The 20697-nt window shown below is 36.4% G+C and overlaps 1 protein-coding gene across 4 annotated transcripts in view; it reads right to left on the bottom strand.

Moving 5' to 3' along the window:
* LOC138693399 (zinc finger protein 98-like) overlaps positions 1-20697 on the bottom strand; it is a 36801-nt gene that overhangs the window by 7086 nt on the left and 9018 nt on the right. For 2 of the 4 annotated variants that reach the window (XM_069817340.1, XM_069817339.1), the window contains exons 2-4: positions 19821-19918; positions 12982-13119; positions 2791-6862 (exon numbers count right to left, since the gene is read on the bottom strand). In XM_069817340.1, coding sequence (XP_069673441.1) covers positions 5873-6862; positions 12982-13119; positions 19821-19913 — 1221 coding nt within the window. In that variant the 5' untranslated portion in view covers positions 19914-19918 and the 3' untranslated portion in view covers positions 2791-5872. Of the gene's footprint in view, positions 1-2790; positions 6901-12981; positions 13120-19820; positions 19919-20697 lie in introns of those variants that run through there. The other 2 variants (XM_069817341.1, XM_069817342.1) reach the window with 2 other exon arrangements.

Genomic DNA, 20697 nt, shown 5'->3' with positions numbered 1-20697 from the left:
GAGTAACGGTCAGCGCGTCTGGCCACGGAACAAGGTGGCCCGGGTTCGATTCCCGGTCGGGGCAAGTTACCTGGTTGAGGTTTTTTCCGGGGTTTTCCCTCAACCCAATATGAGCAAATGCTGGGTAACTTTCGGTGCTGGACCCCGGACTCACTTCACCGTAATTATCACCTTCATCTCATTCAGACGCTAAATAGCCTAAGATGTTGATAAAGCGTCGTAAAATAACCTACTAAAAAAAATTCATGCATGTAAAATATCACACATTCTATGAAGATGTTTGCAACTGACAATGTTTCAGCACATTTCAAGGTATTTCTCTTTTACGTCATGTGCATGAAGTAACATGCAAATACTGTAGGCTAAGGATAAAGTAGAAAGAAACTTATTCATCAATATTATGATCTAAATATCAACTTATGTTCTATGTAATGATTTACTGTATCCGATATATTCTTGTACTAAGGACTCATTTTTGGTACTTGCACCCATCCTGATCGGGCCCAGATTTAGGTATAGTGCCACACCTAGGCAGTGCTAAAATCTGCCCCCCCCCAAGTCTCACAAACAGTTTATGAGCAGCTATTATACAGGTCAAGTTTAGTTTAAATGAAATGTTACAATTCAGAAAAAAATAAGTTATTGGAATAATAATACTTGCATCTTACTTGTAGACTTCCTTCGCATTTTTTCATAGAGATAGTATTGATATTGTCATCAAAGTCGATCTGACGAAGGACATCAGTTTGGATGCAAAGAAATACATTCAGACTTATTCATTATTGAAACAAAATTGATTTGTGAAAGGCAAGCTGCCGTTTATTTTTAAGCATTGGTTTTATTGGTGGTATTATTATCACGAATATTTCTTACTTCGATAGCAAATATAAAGTAAATTGAAAAACGATCTTCAACTCTTTGCGGAATAAACCTTTTATATTGAATTAAATAGTGCACATGCTAAAAAGTAATTAAATAGTATACTTGACGATATATTGAATTGGAAATGTAACAGAGTTCTGGTTACTATACATAGCGATAATATAATAAACACACATCCAATTCAATTTTCAAAAATGCATTCTTGTTTATATAAGTTGTTAAACTTCAGCAGTTTCTTATTATAATAACGTGATACCGGCATAACAATGTAACAATGCATCTGTACACTTTGCTATTACTCTCGCAACGACCACGACAATGCGATAACAAAACAATATCCGCCTTCCACAAGGTATTCAGGAACAAACTTCAGAAAATATTTACCAACAAGTGTTTTAAAACCAAATTTCACTGTAAAATGAAAACGAAGAAAAGAAAAAAAAGAAAAAAGACAGACAAAATTCCGCTCCCCTGGAAACTGCCGCCCTAGGCAACTGCCTAGGTTGCCTAGACCTAAATGCTACACTGATCCTGATGAACTCCATGGCACCTATATCTTTCCCACACTTGTAAAATTTTGCTTCATGTTATGCTTTGCCTATTAATAAAGTATCATAATTTCATGTGACAATGCGTAATGTGACAGTGTTACATACTGTAAAAACTACCAAAAGTGTAAAAACTTTAATAAATAAAATGCAACAATTTCTTTATGGTTTTTTTTAAACAATTTCAGGTTTTGGACTTTTATCGTTTTCTACGAACAGTTCACATTTATTGATGGTAATATACGTACACATCTAGTTGCAATAGTCATGAAAGCCCTGGAAGACCTTCAGATCAATCATTTTCCACTTCCATCTTGTTACTTACTTAACCCATTCCTTGAAGGAAGAAAGTCTGCATAGCAACAGAAATCCATTCTCTTCTTTCCCCAGTTCTTCTCCTCCATGCCCTTATACCCATCAGCTTTATATCTTCTTCAACGCCTTCAATCCACTTCTTCCTGGGTCTCCAAACACATCTTTTACCATCCGGCTTCCCTCTACAAATCGTTTTCAGTAATGATCCCCCTTCATTTCTTTTAACATGGCTGGCTCATCTCAACTTTACACTTCCAATTACTCCCATTATATGCGGTTCACCATATATCTTGTGAAGTTCCTTGTTAATTCTAATTTCACATCCTCCATTCTCCATGTTGGGCCCATATATTCTTCTCAGAATTTCCTCTTCTTATTTATTAGTAAAAACCAGGTTTCGGAGGTGTATGTAACCACCGGCCTGATTATTGTTCTATATATTTTCTTTTTCCAATTTCTTGAGAGATTCCTAGAACGTAACAAAGGAAGTAAGGCCCAATAGCATGTTTCTCGCCTGTAATCTTTCTTTAACCTCTGTCAATACCATATTATTATCAGTAATCACACTCCCGAGATATTTAAAGCTCTGTACTCTTTCAAAATTGTTCCTTTCAATTGTTATGTTATTACAGTGTATTCATCTACCTTTCTCTATTGTAGTAATCATATATGTGACTTGTTGCGCGGAAAGGAACCTAAAGTCATAAAAGGAAATTTTACAGGACAACAAAATAACGAATTTGCGGTGTAAAAACTGCATTTCTATGTTTTGACATCTTGCCCTACCTGTAGGCTTTTGTTGCTTGCATAATAAAATAGGACACACATAGTGCTTCTTCAACACCTAAATCTTTCTTATAGTTGCTAAGAAAACAAATGAAAACTTTAATTGCATGTTTCTCGAAAAGTACATATGGGAGACTGTTGTATCTTTAGCATAGTGTACCTTTGAACATTTTTTGTTTGTTTGTTTGTTTTTTTTTTTTTTTTTTAATTTTTGCTACTACCTAGAGGACTCAAAATGAAGTAGATTGTAGAGAAGCCGCTAAGTAGCTCTGGTCGTAGTTTCAGTTTGATTTATTGCAAAGTGTGAATTCCGTAGACAAAAGAAGTTTTTTTAGTACCAAAAGTAAACATTTCGTTCATTGATGTATGTTTTCTAACACAAAACCAGATTGCATTTGTTAATATCTTTCAAGTACGGTGTGTTCCCTATCATCTGGTGAGTAATAAAATACCAGTATTTTAATTTCCATGATTTATTTGATCTCTTATTTTTCGGAGCCATATTTGTTTAAATGTGCACCCTCTTGTACCTTTGAACACAAAACATCTTGTACCATGGAACATGTTCCAAATTACACGATGCTATCGGTTTTTGTTTTTCTTTTATTTTAAGGTCATGTCACGAAGTATGTCTGGAATTAAAGAGATCCCCAATTGATTCGGATGCCTTGAAGAAAGCTGTTGAAGCAGTTATTGCTCCTCCAGGAAATAAAATCTAAATCAGAGAAACGTGCTCTGGTTTATGATTGCAAATACATTTCAAATATAATTGTCAGTTTTTTACAGCTATATTCCCTCCTACATTCCATGTGTTCCAACTTACAAGAGGGTATGTTCCAAGGTACATGAACCTGTTGTACCTTTGAACACATTACATATCCATTCATTTTATTTTTTCCATCCTTAATAGATCTGTAAAACAGGAAAATATATACAGGAAGTTGTAAAGAAATCTTCAATAATTATTTCAAGCATTTTTTCATTTAAAAAATTTCATGTCACAAAATTAAAACAAATAAAATGAAAAAAGTTTAAAGGTACAACAGTCTCCCCTAATGTAATATCAACATTCAATAAGTAATATATTAAAAACTATAGCACCTATAACCATAAATTTAAAAAAAAAGTTCAGTATTTCATCCTCTTTTTGAAACCAGAAAAAAAAAATGAAAAATCCGACTTTATGTCCCATTTTCTGCAACCAGTCACATATTTAGTTTTACTAGTGTTCACTCTCAAACCCATTTTAATACTTTCTTGTTCTAGTTGGGTAAAGCTCGACTGTAATTCTTGTACAGATCTACTAATCAGTGCATCATCAACATATGCCAACATTTGAACCATTCTATTATATATCATGCCCCCAGGATTGATATCAATTTTTTAATTACTCTTTCGAACACAATATTAAATAATATTGTGGAAAGCCATCATTGTGTCTCACACCAAGGTTGATATCAAACTCGTCGGCGATTTCTCCTTGAATCATCACTTTTCCTTTATTATTTATTAATGTCATTTGGATTAATCCAATCAGCAATTCCACCTTGTTGCCCAGATTCAAGCCACGGAACAGGTCTGGGATATTCTTCAAAGGCATAGTGACAACCATCAACCAGACATAAATTTTATAGAGGTACTAGACACGGCGTTGAGCGAAACATCACGAGGGAAAATTGATAATTGTATTCAAGGCATGTCTGAAGAGTGTCAAGCTGTTGTAAATCTTCGTGGGGACACAACACGGTACTGTTACAAATAAGCTTTAAGAACACTTGTTAATCTTTTTGGTGTAATTATATAATCCTTATTTTTGTTTCTACCGTTCCTTTTCTCAGTTTCGCGGTATTACTAAGAATACTCTAGAAAATTATATAGAAAGAATTTTAACTTTATCTATTGCATTGCTATATTTAAGAATAGATGGGTGAATATTCTGAAATGGGCAAATATGAATAACAAAACTGGAAAAAATATATTATATTAAATTGTGTACTTTTTCCTCATATTGGTTACATTTGCTCCTATTATTGAAAATTCTGGTATCAGTTGAGCTTAAAAAAATTTTTATGTGAGATTTCCTAATTAAAAAAAACCAAGGGATTGCTGCTATCTTTCCCTTACAGCCCATTGTTTAAGGTATCTTCTAAACTTCTGTACTTCAAATTTCACTTTTCTTAGAACATTTCTTTTTTCACGATCAGTCATATCTGCTATTTTTCTTTCTTTTTTTATATTCTTTGCCATAGTCCCTTTTTTCTGCAACTCCTCTTCAGTCATATTTGCCCTCTGCCTAGGTATCTTCACCCTTTCATATTTCCTACTTTCATCATCAGACTTTTTTCCTTTCCTATAAACAATCACATGAAATAATATTCGAAGTTACTTTATCCACCAGTATTTAGTAATTGTATGTTAAATGAAACCTCGGTCCCACAATAAAGGGGCCGACGTTACAGGGACCGTTGTTACAAATTAGTATAATTTCCGCATTTGTTCTGAAAAAATAAATCGTTAAAAGTATCATGGAGGTTAGTTTTTTAGTCGACATAGATTGTAATGTTTTGCATATACTACGAAAATTTAATATATAAAAACTATATTTAATGCCACCTGGGACCGGTGTTACCAATACAAAACATAACATTCAGTCATCAGTGATGATTTTTGTATTTTCCAATAAAATAAATTACGACAATGGACGAAAAGTTTTTTAACTGGCGTCATATTGACCTCTCATCACTACCAACCGTTAAAATTTACCACATGAAGCAAAATTGTCGTTTGTGTAGCTCTTTTATTTCGAGGGACCGGCGTTACGAAATTTTTGGGGACAAACTTTACGTTAAAGTTGTGTCCTTTCACAATTAAACAAACAACAATTCCTGTCTTTCATAGGTATTTTAACTATTTATTTTTATAATCTTGGCTGAGGAAATAAAATCAAATCGAAACATTCCGAGAAAAACCCAGTAAAACAGAGTAAAATGTAGTTGGGGACATAGGGTCCGTGGTTACATTTTAACGTTTGGACGTGATTTTTTTATTATAAATTTTAAAATTAATCCTTTTATGCTTTGTTTCCAATTCAAACATGAGAGAGTTAGTTAATTAAACGCAAAAGTAATCAGTTAACATTTTCAAGAAACTCCTTAAATCAGCCGGAACATACATTTACCCATTTCAGAATATTCACCCAGATGACAAACGACTCTTTTCATTCGTGCTAATTTTTGAGCAGTTTATATTCAGGTGTGAAGATCTCTTCACATCCGCATGAACCATTTCTCATCTGTGAGCTGGTGTGAATGCATTCCTATGTGGCCAAGTGCAAGAAACAATTAGCACAATGATTGCAGTCGAGTGACATGTCGCTCGTGTGCGCGTGAATGTACTCTTAAGTGTCCAGGCTTTGAGAAACATTTACCACACACATCGCACGCGAATGACTTCTGCTCTGTGTTTGTATGTGTGAGAGAATGTCTGGTTAAGCATCCAGACTGTGAGAAACATTTACCACAAACATTGCATTTGAAGCGCTTCTCTCCTGTATGCGCTACAGCATGCCTTTTTAGGCAAGAAGAAGCGGGGAAAGACTTGTAACAGATCTCACATTTGAATGGCTTCTCACCAGTGTGCAGACTTAAATGTCTTTGTAAATGATGCAATCGTGAAAAGCACAATTCGCAGAAATTACACTTGAATGGTTTCTCACCCGTGTGCAAGCGGGCATGGATTTTTAAATTACCCGACTGTGAAAAGCTCATTTCACATTTACTGCACTTGAATGGCTTTTCGCCGCTATGTACGCGTGCATGCATGGTTAAGTGAAAATACTGCAAGAAACTCTTGTGACAGATTTCGCATGTAAAGCGTTTCTCACCTCTGTGTTTACGAGCATGTGTATTGAGAATTGAAGAACTAGCAAAATACTTTTCACAGATATCACATTTGAATGCTTTCTCACCGGTGTGCACGCGTGCATGCTTTTTCAAATACGCAGATCTCGAAAAACACATTTCACATTCATTGCACTTGTATGGTTTCTCGCCCGTATGTACACGTGCATGCATAGTTAGGTTAGAATACTGCGAGAAACTGTTTCCACAAACGTCACATTTAAATGGTTTTCCCCCTGTATGTTTACTTAATTTTGATGTAATCGATAAACATTTTTCACTACTATCGCATTTCAATGGTTTCTCATCTCCGTGATCACGTGCATGAATATTCAGATCTTCCAACTCCCAGAAAAAGTGTCCACAGTCATGGCACTTGAATGGTTTCTGCATCAGATCTTCTTCCACTGTGCCCACGTCACATGATTCTTCCTACAAAGAGCGAAATAGAAGAGATGACGCATCTGTAGCTGAAAAAATAGAGCACTCAGTTTCTAGACTGGAGGCAAAAACTGGAAACAATTTTAATTTAGCCAGTGGTGAAGCTCTTAAGATGGTTTTGAGGTTTAGCTTACTCAAAACAATTTCAGTTATGCCTAATAACATTAGGCCTATAAGTTCGTAATAACGATGTATCATAACTCCGACCCTTCTACAATTAAGTTCACTGTTGGCAGTTACTCCAGGATTCGAGAGTTCAGTGCGAGGCTTGTGGCAGAAGCCTGTAAAGGTATGGCTACAACTTTGACTCGCAAGTTAGAGGGGGAGCCGGGGAGAGGATATTGAGTCGCTAAATCTCCGTACGAAACGAGGCTTACCTACCGTCACAATAATACGTTGCACTAACTGAAGTTCTGTAAATGCCAAACTATGTTCTTGAGAGTCAGTTTAATGAAGAGTGCATTTGTGTATATTACAGAGGTAATTATTTGTAGAATTGCAAGAGAAGTTGATTTTAGTAGAATGTATGAAACAAAATGTGCTTACAGAGATAAGAGATCGACACCAATTAATTTACATGTTAAAATAGTGCATGGAGGAAAACAAAATATAAATATTCAATGTATGTGTTATATGAAATATCCTTGGCAAACAGTGTGCCCTGAGTCATTTTAGTTATATTGTTATACCTGTATTGTGTTAATTTTATTTATTTTATTGGGTTATTTTATGACGCTGTATCAACATTATTTAGCGTCTGAATGATATGAAGGTGATAATGCCAGTGACATGAGTCCGGGGTCCAGCACCGAAAGTTACCCAGCATTTGCTCCTATTGGGTTGAGGGAAAACCCCGAAAAAAACCTCAACCAGGTAACTCGACCCGACCGGGATTCGAACCCGGGCCACCTGGTTTCGCGGCCAGACGCGCTGACCGTTACTCCACAGGCGTGGGGTGTATTGTGTTTGGGGGTGAAAACGAGTTTTCATCATCTTCTTGTGGGGTCTGTGTCACAAGAAATATTTTGATAGAAAACCGGAGAAAGATCTGCGGCATTAAAATACAAGGTAAGCAGGTTTCTTCAGCCTAGCCAGTATTTACACGTTAGCTTCATCATTGAAATCCATACGGAATATTTAGTAGAAATTTTCATTTTTCGAAACGGATACACATGGAGTCCTGCTCTTCTCTTCCAGCATTCCATTATGAATCATCAAAAGCAGATTACACACAGCTTCCATCCTTATCTATTTATTTCAAATCATGCAGATTATCAAGTAGTACATTAATGTGCACGTCTTTTTCACGTGAAAGATCTATTACTGTTCTGGCAATAGTAATGACTAATGTATACATCATCAACATTTTACACCACAAATCGCATTGCGTTTTACACCTAAACTCCTGCATGGAAGTTCACGAACATGTTATTTTGTTAATAGTGCAACGTGCCAAGTGAAAATCGTGTGTTAACCAATAGAAACACAGAAGGAAGACAAGACTTTTCGCAGTGACAGTGGCAGCATTCATCTGCTTGTTGAAACTGAATGGTAACCTCGTGATATCATTTCAGACATTATAAAAGCTTCATAGCTTATTGAAGACAGATTTACAATGTTATTTATTACCCTTCCAACAACAGAGGTTATTCATTGCCGGAATTCAAGAATGCTGACAAATTTTCCTTCGAGTCCTGGTACGTTGATGTGCTTAAACTATGATATTGTAACTTATTGGTGTTCCGAAGGAAAGTAAAGCAAGTATTTTATCAGCGCTGGAAAATCCCCATCAATCAAAGTTGCAAATAAGCAAAGATACACATCAAAGTGTTACACTTATTGTCCTACACAGAACATTATTTTTCCTTTGAAAAAAAGTTGCTGGTACTCACTAATATGAAGATGTAATTACAGCAACTTGCATACTTTTAACACACTCTCCAATATACCCTCGTCGTCTGTAGGTCGCTTCTTGCTTTTGGTATCAACTGCAGAATGACTACCTCATAAGACCACATGTATGCTAAGATTGAACTGAGTAAGACGACGTCCAACTATCCTGATCAGTATCATTTCAGAATTTGTCCGTACAAGCAGAGATGACCTAAATGAGGTTACTATAAGATTCATCTGAAACAAACCCCTTTGTGATTCACTGGAGGATATTGAATTTGTATCCAAAAGGTGCTTTATAACAAGTTGTATGTTCAGGACTTTACTTTCTTCAAGATGTTCATGGAAACCACGAACCGATTCCCTTTCATTTAAGGTATGTATTAATGCTTGAAATGGCGTTTTTTATGACTAAAATTTTCTTCGTAATAATGTTAGCTGCAAAATCCTAGTACAGAGCATTGTACGCATAAACAGCAATAACTCAGTGAAAGAAATTTCAAAATTGAGTAATGTTTAGAAAATATATGGCATTTTGAAGAAATAGAATAAGTTTTAATTAATCATTTTTTTTAAGGAATCAAAAAGTGAAATTGAAGTTTCTGATATATGGTTATGTTACTCTACTTTCATATGTTGTCTGATAAATATCTTAAAAAGGTTGGTTAAAAAATGTAGATTTTTTTATTTTAGTTGGTTATTTTACGACGCTGTATCAACTACTAGGTTATTTAGCGTCGATGAGATTGGTGATTGCGAGATGATATTTGGCGAGATGAGGCCGAGGATTCGCCATAGATTACCTTGCATTCACATTACAGTTGGGGAAAACCTCGGAAAAAACCCAACCAGGTAATCAGCCCAAGCGGGGATCGAACCCGCGCCCGAACGCAACTTCAGACCGGCAGGCAAGCGCCTTAACTGACTGAGCCACGCCGGTGGCTAAAAAATGTAGATTTTCCTCCAAAATGTTAATACATACCTTAAGTGGAATTTACGCGCTAACTCTCTAATTTAAGCTTCATCAATGGTCAGATGGTTGTCAGAATTTTCTGGCCAATACTTGGAATAAAAAATGTTGGCATATTCAGGTCAATGTGCATCATCTTCTTGAAGCTGTCGACCTGGGTGGCGCTGTCGGTAGAGTGCTGGCCTTCTGTGCCCGAGGTTGCGGTTCCGATCCCGGCTCAGGTCGATGGCATTTAAGTCGATGCTTACAGGTTCATGTCAGTAGATTCACTGGCATGTAAAAGAAATCCTGTGGGACAAAATTCTGGCACACCGGCGAAACTGATGTAACCTCGGTTAGCAGATACATGGTCCAATACTAAAATGTCTATATTACGAAAATGTACATAATGTGGTAACGTCCATTTATGTAAAATGTCCAAGCTCAGAAAATGTCCAATTTCATAATGTCCAAAATTAAGATGTCCAAACTGATCATGGGCCAGTTGTGAAAAGGTGCAAATCTTAATTGAATACGATCCAATACCTAAAATATCCACTTGGAACAAAGTTGTGTAAAATGTCCAGAGTTACTAAAAATATATTCATTCTCGTTTTTGAATTGCTGGTATCTGGTTACAAGGTTTTCCACTTGATGTTGATTGTGAAGTTATTTTCTGCTCAATGGGTGTTTAATATTTTCATGTCCACCTAATAACTGTGTCACCAATACTTCCATTTCATTCTGCTGTTGTTTTAAATGTTCTATAAATCGCCATATATCTACATGGTGAGATATAATTAATATTTGAAACTGAGAGTGGAATCCCTCCACAGCATTGTTCGTTCGTTGGCGACCATTTAACATTAATCCATAAACATTCCACGTTTCAGATGGGAACCTAGGGATAACAGCCCTCCTCCTTCCTCTTGCTGGCCTACCATTGATGTATGTAGTATCCACATATTGGACGAATTCCATAATTTCTTCTTCAAAATGATCATACAACCGCAGATCCTGTATTGGAATGAAAGGCAGCGCCATTACCTCCTGAATTTGGTGCCTTATACGAGGTTCATCTAGATTTAAGTATATCTCTCACAAGCCTTTAGTAACAAAGTTTCTCCATAATGACTGCGTAAAATAAAACAGGCAACCAGTAGTACCTAGTTATAAAGATAAATACGTACAAAAAGAGACGAAGACCATGGTTGTCGCAAGAAAAATAAAGAAGGTAAACTTGCAATTCTAAATGAGGCAGTAGAGCAAGTGAATAGTTTCAAATACTTAGGATGTACCATAAGCAGTAACATGAACTGCTGCCAGGAAATTAAAAGGCAAAGCAATGGGAAAGGAAGATTTTAATAGAAAAAAGAAGCATTTTCTGCGGACCTCTGGAAAAACAACTAAGGAAGTAGTGAAGTGCTATGTGTGGAGTGTGGCACTGTAAGGACAGAAACATGGACATTACGACGAAATGAAGAGAAACGAATAGAAGCATTTGAAATGTGGATATGGAGAAGAATGGAGCGTGTGAAGTGGACAGACAGGATAAGAAATGAAGTTCTGTTGGAAAGAGTGGGTGAAGAAAGAATGATGCTGAAACTGATCAGAAAGGCAAAACGGAATTTGTTGAGTTGGGAAGAAACTGCCTACTGAAGGATGCGCTGGAAAGAATTGTGAACGTCAGAAGAGTTCAGGGCAGAAGAAGATTAAGATATCTGGATCATATGCGAAGACTAAGAGGAAGGCAGAAAATAGGAAAGATTGGAGAATGCTGGGTTTGCAGTGAAAGACCTGCTTTTGGGCAGAACACTTATGTATGTATGTATGTAAATTGTTATGTTTTATTTAACGATGCTCGCAACTGCAGAGGTTATATCAGCGTAGCCAGATGTGCCGGAATTTAGTCCTGCATGAGTTCTTTTACATGCCAGTAAATCTACTGACATGAGCCTGTCGCATTTAAGCACACTTAAATGCCATCGACCTGGCCTGGGATCGAACCCGCAACCTTGGGCATAGAAGGCCAGTGCTATACCAACTCGCCAACCAGGTCGACTGTATATATGTATGTATGTATGTATGTATGTATGTATGTATGTGTTTCGAAATTGAGTTGTGTGTTGAGAATATCGTTGGGGTGTGTTTTCGTGTGTCTGTATATTTCATATTGTTCTAGTGTGTTGAGTTTCTGGAAATGACATGGAAATACTGCACATCCAACCAAAAAGTCAGACTCGTGACCTTTCTGCAAGAAGTGGAAATTTCAAGCTTCGATTTCAGCACTGTTTGAAAGTTTATTCATGATCTTCTTACATAGACTGGTCGGGCTACCCCTACATCACAATGTTCAATGCATAACTCATTTTCGTAAAAAAGTTGACTCATGATCTTTTTGCAATGACCGATTCAATTGAGGTTCCCAGTTACACTGATGCACGTGCAGCACTATGCCAAACACGTCTCCTGTCGTGTGTAATGAACCTACAGATACAAAACTTCACTACAATGTACTGCAGAAAGCCTATTTACAAATTCAGCTATAATAGGAAAAGGGTGTATAGCAGTAAACACCCTTATTCGGGCCATGTCCTCAATTAAGAATGAAATGTATTATAAATAATTAGGGATCGCACAGGCTTGGACTGGAAATCATTCAACCTGTAGTTGAATGCTCCATCCGTCGGTTATACCACTGCCTGCTTTAATGTGATGAAGTTTCACTATTGCATTGAGGGGAAGAAAAAGAGCATTGGAGAAAATGGAAGAATTATCTCTATAGCCTAACAGCAATGACAAATGATGTCCAAAAGACAGTTATGACTCGTGTTAAAAGTGATTATATTTTGTTCGTAGGTTGTCACAGTCGACCTCCGGCCTCGTTTCACAAACATCTCTACTCATGAAATGAAATGTCATTTTCAACACTTGTGTCGTAAATAACAGGATGAAAACACACTTTCCTATAATTCTCACAAACTTCGTGTATGCTGAACGTGTGAGCATACAGATAACAGTACTCATTAGGAACTACTCCAGATGGTAATATTAGGCGCTTTGCTCTATATATTATAGCAAGATCTCGTAACTTGTCAAAAATTATTGTATTATCATTGAAATATTTTCATTTAAATTTAAATTTAAATTTAGGCAATTCTGCAACAAAGAAATAAGTAATAAATATACAAAGAAGGCTTCTATGACAAACAGAATGCAATTTAAACATTGTAAAGAACAGCCAGTACATCCAATGAGCTCCACTCACCTTGGCTTCACACTTCACCACGGAAAAATTATTTGGTAATATAATTTCTTCCAATTTTATCTCTGATGTGCGATTGTAGCTGTCGTCCACGCATTCCTCCTTTATCTTAATTATGTTCAGATCCAATAAACTCCCTTCCTGCAGAACACAGAGACACTCTGAATGAGTAATATAATACAATGTGACAGAAGCTGATCACAAGTGTTACAGGTTGCAATCTGGATCTACATAATAGTGCTTCAATACTAGACAGACAGACAGACAGAGAGAGAGAGACAGACAGACAGACAGAGACAGACAGACAGACAGACTAGATAGATAGACGGATAGATAGACAGATAGATAGATAGATAGATATAGATATAGATATAGATATAGATATAGATATAGATATAGGTAGGTAGGTAGGTAGGTAGGTAGGTAGGTAGGTAGGTAGGTAGATAGGTAGATAGGTAGATAGATAGATAGATAGATAGATAGATAGATAGATAGATAGATAGATAGATAGATAGATAGATAGATAGATAGATAGATAGATAGATAGATAGATAGATAGATAGATAGATAGATAGATAGATAGATAGATAGATAGATAGGTAGATAGGTAGGTAGATAGATAGATAGATAGATAGATAGATTGATTGATTTATTCGTTCCATAATATTCTTACATTTGCTTTATAGCATAGAATAAAGAACATGTCCATAACAATAAAATGCAATACATATAAAATGCAAATATGAAATATGTACAGAATTAATACCTTAATAACAATAATATTTTATACAATGTAATATGTTTACCATTTAATAGTATTATAATATTTACACAGTACTGAGAAATGTCAAGAATTCATCTACAGAAGTAGATATTAAGTAATTTTTTAGTTTTGCCTTAAATAATGCAGGGTTTTGGCTATGATTCTTAATGTCTTCAGGAAGACTATTGAACATTTTTATCGCCATGTAACGTACTCCCCTTTGAAAGCATGATAAATTTGATGATGGCGTATGAAAATCATTCCTTCTGCGGGTATTTATACTATGTATGGCTGAGTTAGTTGGAAAATTTTCTTTATTACATAAGAGGAAATTTATTGTAGAGTGAATGTATTGATTTGTTAAGGTTAGAATCTCTCCTTTTTTTTTTTAAATAATCTACATGATTATCTAGTATTTGCTCCAACTATTATTCTAATGGCTCTTTTTTGTAATAAGAATAAATTTTTACTATCTACAGAACTTCCCCAAAATATTATTCCTTAGGACATAATGGAATGAAAATAGACAAAATATATTGTCTTTAAGATACTGCTGTTTAGAAATTGTTGTAACGACCTAATTGCGAAGCATGCTGAGCTAAGTTTGGGGGTTATTTCTTTGCAACACAGGAAAGAAATTATCGAAATAATTTAAGGAAAAATGGATAAGATTATAAAAGCAGAATATGTCTGAGAAAAGGTAATACTTCACTTGTAAAAGTGAATAAAATACTGCTAAATCTGTAGTTGTGTCCAACTCACATTATACACTGATTTCTATACAGTGATAAAATGTATTCTTATTGCATTTGGATATTATATTTTGGCATTAGCAGTACCCAAAAACTAAAGTTACATAGCACATTCCGAGTTGAAAAAAAATTGTTGTTGGCGCTCAAGTACAATCTGAGATAGGTGTACGAGTACAGGCAGGTAGATAGACAGACAGATAGAGTAAGTCTATATAACAATGAAAGAAGGCATACATTCACAATATTACGTATGTTATACGTATCCTAGTATAATTTAATTACTAATCTTATGAAGACCAAGACTAGACCTGCTACAAGTTTTTAAGAATTTACATAGTTCTTTCATTTCCACTATTGATTTGAAAAATAAAAATATTGTGCTAGATTGTAGAAAATTTTGAAATATGGAGTGCAGTACTAAAATGTACAGTATTTAAAATACTTAGGTACTCACATTAAGAATACGAGTTGAAGCATTCTCTAAACTTTTCTGCTATTGTTTTGCAAAATGGGTCACCTGTAAATAATTCTTAATTCCGTCCTTAACTAAACCAAATTCACGGAATACATGCACTTTTTTCTACCTCTCGTTTTCATTTTAACATTAACCAAATCACTTTAGTTTCTTTGTGCCTTGCTCCATTATTCATAACACTTCTTTCCAATGTAATATGGTATACAACTTAGCCTGCTATTGTTTATAAGGGGTTGTTGGCACGACAGAAAGAAGAATATGGACCACTCCACATTCTTTTCTTAGATTTTCTGTTCTTGCACGTGAAATGTTTCCGTCACAGTAACTGAAAACTGTATTGCTCACTGATGGCATTACTGGCTATCTGCGAATTACTTTCAGCCACAGCCTCTGTTTGATATACGTAGAACATTAATTTTTAAATAATTTACAGTGTTGATAACAAACTGTCCCCACAAGCAAGAACCTTATTTAAATGTATTCTTATAAAATTACAAAATCACATTTGTTTAATACAAATAAAAGCTATTCCTCCCAATGACCATCGCTGTAGCTGAGGTCTTGCCCTAACTGTGATCGCTATAATCAAGTTTAAGTGTAATTTTTTTTTGGTTATTTCACGACGCTCTATCAACATCTAGGTTATTTAGCGTCTGAATGATATGAAGGTGATAATGCCGGTGAAATGAGTCCCGGGTCCAGCACCGAAAGTTACCCAGCATTTACTCATATTGGGTTGAGGGAAAACCCTGGAAAAATCCTCAACCAGGTAACTTGCCCCGACCGGGATTCGAACCTGGGCCACCTGGTTTCGCGGCCAGACGCTCTGACCGTTACTCCACAGGTGTGGACAGTTTAAGTGTAGTAACAGGTTCTTTAACATATTATGTTATTGCCACTGTTTTAATTGAAATAGGCCTACATGTTTACATTTGAATACCTGAGTGGAAAAAAAAATTTGCAAGTGACATTTTTCTTTCTATTACGAAGTTTTAATGGAAACACATTGCTCGTACTCTGTTCTATGCTGTACTGAGCTCTCCTGGTGAGAATTGAAGTACAACCTTCAATATAAGAAGTACAATCTATGAGCTTGTTGGAAAACGTTATAATTCTATGCATCAGTTTGATAGATGGTGGGGTTTAAAAAGTGCGCGTCAGCTACTATGGCTATTTGCGCCCTTATCTAAAATTCTTCATGAAACAAAGACACAAATAATACAATCATCAGAGTGCTAAAAGAACTAAAAAACGTTCTCACGATAAAACGAAGCACACAAATGCAGTATACACAAGGTGATTTGTAAAAAATCATAGAAGTAAGCAGTTCTCCGACCCTAGTTAGTATTTAAAACTAACCAGTAAAATAATAAAATTAAGGGCACCAGAGATAAATTGTATATCACATTTCTAAATAATAAAGTTTGATAAAATATTCGGATGTATAAGGTCGAAATGTAAAATATGTAAAATCAAATATAAAACAACAAATGTAACCCCAGGATATAAAGGCTCCAGAGGATCAGTAAAACGGGTCAATAAAAACCTAAATCACCCTGTCAAGTCCTGTATTCGTTAAAAATGTCAGAACTGCATTTGTACAATTAAAATCATTTCCAAGAGCATCACATAGAGTCGGCCGATTTCCATATTGTCGACAGACATAGTCATATTTTCTACAATGCAATAAAAAATGTTCCACCATAAGTAGAACATGGCATATATCACACTCCAGCTGAGGCTCGCCATGTAGGAGATGGCCATGTGTCAGATTCCATCGCAATTTTCATCATATGACCACCAGTCGTATCTATTCCTGCCTTCTGTTTTTTATTAATTTCTTCTGAGGGAGGGGAAGAGGAGCGCGAGGACATTTTGAACTGCCCCCCCCCCTACGGAATCGTCGGCGTCAGCCTGCCACAGAGGGGGGGGGGGCGGAAGAAAAAAGACACCTAAAAATTCTTCATGGTCTGTGCCGGCTGTGGAGACCTCCCCACAGCCCAATACCAATCAACCCACCTCACGAAAGTTATCTTTCAAACTGGACATTATACATCTAATGATAAATCTTATACCAGAGGCGTGTCGCAGTTTTATGCCCCTACCACGGGAATAACCGCCCATGGCCCCTCACTCTACACTGGACGCAACCACCAGACTACCCGGCTAGCTCTGACCCACCCACCAAAGCCGGAGCAATCCGAGACAGCACGCAGCTTCAGGGGACTTGTGGTTGATTACACTGCGACACCCATAAGTCAGCGGTAACACGTCGGAGCGATATATTCGCCCCGGCGAGCAGAGTCGGTCACCGGGACGTCTAAATCGCCCCGGGCCCCCATAGGGGCTCTACGTGAATGTACTTGACCTCTGGTCGGGGCTCAGCACCTAAACTTGCATATAGGGGCAGTATGAAGGGTCCACTGTTGCTTCGTTGCTGGGCGCCTTGTCGGGCCACAAAAAGTTGGAAGTCGCGCTCGAAACCGTGGGACAGGACCATGGAGATAGGAAAGATCCCTGCTGGTGAGACGGGAGTTATAAACCTAAGAATGAATATAACGAACTAGAAGAGGAAGAATAATGTAGCCTCACCAGGCATTCTTAACAAATCCTGTCATGTAGGCAGACGTGGCAAGAACAAAACAACGGGAATGGAGAGGTGAAAATGGCTCTTCAAAACAATAATGATGGAAATTCACAAGAATGTAAGAAACCCTACAAGGTAACGAGGTGAGAATAGAACACTCAAAAAACTATTAAAAGAAAGGCTGATCAGTGAACAGCGTGTTGGGTAGGAGTTAGTTACTGCGCATGCAAAACTGGACAGGTATGTGTATGTAATGTGAGAAACTCAGATCACAAAGTTAAAAAGTGTACGTAAATATGTTGCAAGAGGTAAGTCGTGTAAATTATGTATTTCATTTTTTAAGCGTGAAATAAATGACCATTCCTCCTCCTGCTCACTGTACCAAACTTTTTTACCTTTATTGGTGGAATAAATAATTTTTTTCACCGAGAAAGTTCCACCAAGAAGATATAAAAGTGCTGTGCCACTCATTGTCGTCAGTCTAATTGTTCACTTGTTTCAAGTGTTCTCCTATAAAATACTAGCATATCAATTAGACAGAAGGATGGCACTATTGTGTTACATACCATAACGCCATCAGAGTTTCAAGTCCATGCAATGTACATCTGGCCTATTGAAAAAGTTCTGTGAATCGAAGTTCACATGTTCCAAGACGAAAGTAGAAGCAATTCCTTTCATGAGCTATGAACCACATGTGAACATCTCAACGTGCAAGATTTTGTGTAAAAAGTCCAACCTATTTTGCCACAATTACACAAACTTTCCCATGACATGATCTAGACAAGGCATACTACAAAAGATTCATTTATAAGAAAAATGTGACTTCATGTCTGAACAGCTGGAAATTTGTCTTCCAACCTTGTAGTATTTTAATGTAATCTAGTAATAATCTGTGATCATAGGGCCTAATAATAACAGCAAAACAAGAACAAGACGAGCAGAGACGATAATAATGGTGATAATACTATGCAGCTACAGGTATTCCTGGATTTCAGGTAAAATATTTGAAAACCTTAAATTATTGTGGCAGCGTAACTTCATGTATTCGCATAGTATTAGCAATACAGGAATGGCAGAGTAGATACTTACTTACTTACTGGCTTTTAAGGAACCCAGAGGTTCATTGCCGCCCTCACATAAGCCCGCCATTGGTCCTTATCCTGAGCAAGATTAATCCATTCTCTAGCATCATATCCCACCTCCCTCAAATCCATTTTAATATTATCCTCCCATCTACATCTCGGCCTCCCTAAAGGTCTTTTTCCCTCCGGCCTCCCAACTAACACTCTATATGCATTTCTAGATTCGCCCATATGTGCTACATACCCTGCCCATCTCAAACGTCTGGATTTAATGTTCCTAATTATGTCAGGTGAAGAATACAATGCGTGCAGTTCTGTGTTGTGTACCTTTCTCCATTCTCCTGTAACTCCATCCCTCTTAGCCTCAAATATTTTCCTAAGCACTGTCACGGTATGCTTGTCTTTTTAATATTGTTATCCGACAAAATGAAAAACTTAGTTATCCTTCCTCTATATTATGTATTTGGTAAGATCGTTTCTGGTGTATCTAACTTTAGCTATTTTCGTGCATATGTGCCGATCCGCTTCCACCTCCTACTTCAATATTCGAGGGGAGGGGGATCAGCATAGTGATCGTGCTTGGAACGAGAAAAAGTCAGTTGGGGACTGGCCGTGAGACGGATGATTAAGAAACCAGAATCAGCTCAGTTGGAAGGATCAACCAGTCTAAATTTTGGTATTGGAATGTGATAAATATACACAGGGGACTTGAGTTTGTTATTGTGAGATGGGATATGAGTGGGTCGGTAGATTCTTCTAAAGATATGTAAAAGGAAATTTCTGCTGAATGAAATAGGTTAGTCAGTTGTTTGTTCTTCCCGAAGTTTTGTTGTTATTCTATATTAAGAAAGATTAAAGTGTAGGGAGATGTTCTTGTGAGTTATTCTCGGAAGTTTCTTGTTAATGCCCTTTTAGAGGGAGTGATCATGATTAGAGAAAATATTCTTGTTATTGAGTGTTGAAGGTTTTTCCTGCTAATTTATAAAGAGATAATTATAATAAAGTGAAGTATTGTAATTTTGGAATTTACTCTCCTTTTCTGATTTCATTCTGGGTTTTGTTTTTTTCCTCCAAAGTTTTGACTTAAATACTGGTGTGGTGAGGCATTGTTACAGCACCTTACTTTCAAACACCCTTAACCTATGTTCCGACAGAGTAGACATGAAGATAAAAATGGTCTTACATCTGGTGACGGATCTGTCTCTTCTTTAACTGCGTCATCACATGGTTGTACTGCCAAAGGGTCGACCTCAGGTTCAGTCTTGATAACATCCATTACAACTGAAATCACAGTGTCATAAAATTAACTGTTTGATATTTATGAGCTGTTAACATAGCTAGGCCCTTCACGGGCTGTAGCGCCACGGATTATTATTATTATTAACATAGCTACACATGTGCCCTACATAGTAATTAACCATAATGCCCGTTGAATTATATATGTCGCTTTTGTACTCACAACTGGATTTGAATGGAAACGGAAGATTTTACTATTAACATTCGTATCAATGTTGTATGTTATATATATATGTTTTTGATGGTTTAGACATAACATGCAAGGGTAATGGTGACGGTATAATGGAGTTGCAGGGCCTTGCAGATATAGCAAGTATTTACACAAACATATATACATAATATAACATTTTAGTATTCATCTTATGTCTTACTCAATATTTTAACTTGTACTGTTCTTCATTAGCAGATAGTTACTTATATATAAGGGTTCTAAACTGGCTTGGCCATAATCTGGATAGAGTCCATGAATGTCTCATAGCAACAGTATACTTTTGTTATTGTACTCACGTCTAATCAATAAATGTGAATGCGAAGTTTTGAACTATAATATAATAATTATTATTTATATTATTATAGATATCGTTCGTAAAATTTAGTTTTAAATAATTTCTGTACTACACAAATCAATTAATTTGTATCGATAGTTCAAAGACATCATCGAAATTATATCTTCTAAATTATTTTAACGAAGAACTTTCAACGATGTTATGATCAAATGTTTAGGCCTAATGTTTTAAGTTGCAAGGCAATCAAGCAGAAGGTTC

The sequence above is a fragment of the Periplaneta americana genome, chromosome 17 (assembly GCF_040183065.1).
Source record: "Periplaneta americana isolate PAMFEO1 chromosome 17, P.americana_PAMFEO1_priV1, whole genome shotgun sequence".
Lineage (NCBI taxonomy): Eukaryota > Metazoa > Arthropoda > Insecta > Blattodea > Blattidae > Periplaneta > Periplaneta americana.
Note: the sequence above shows the minus strand (reverse complement) of the source record. Positions and strands in the feature narration are given on the sequence as shown.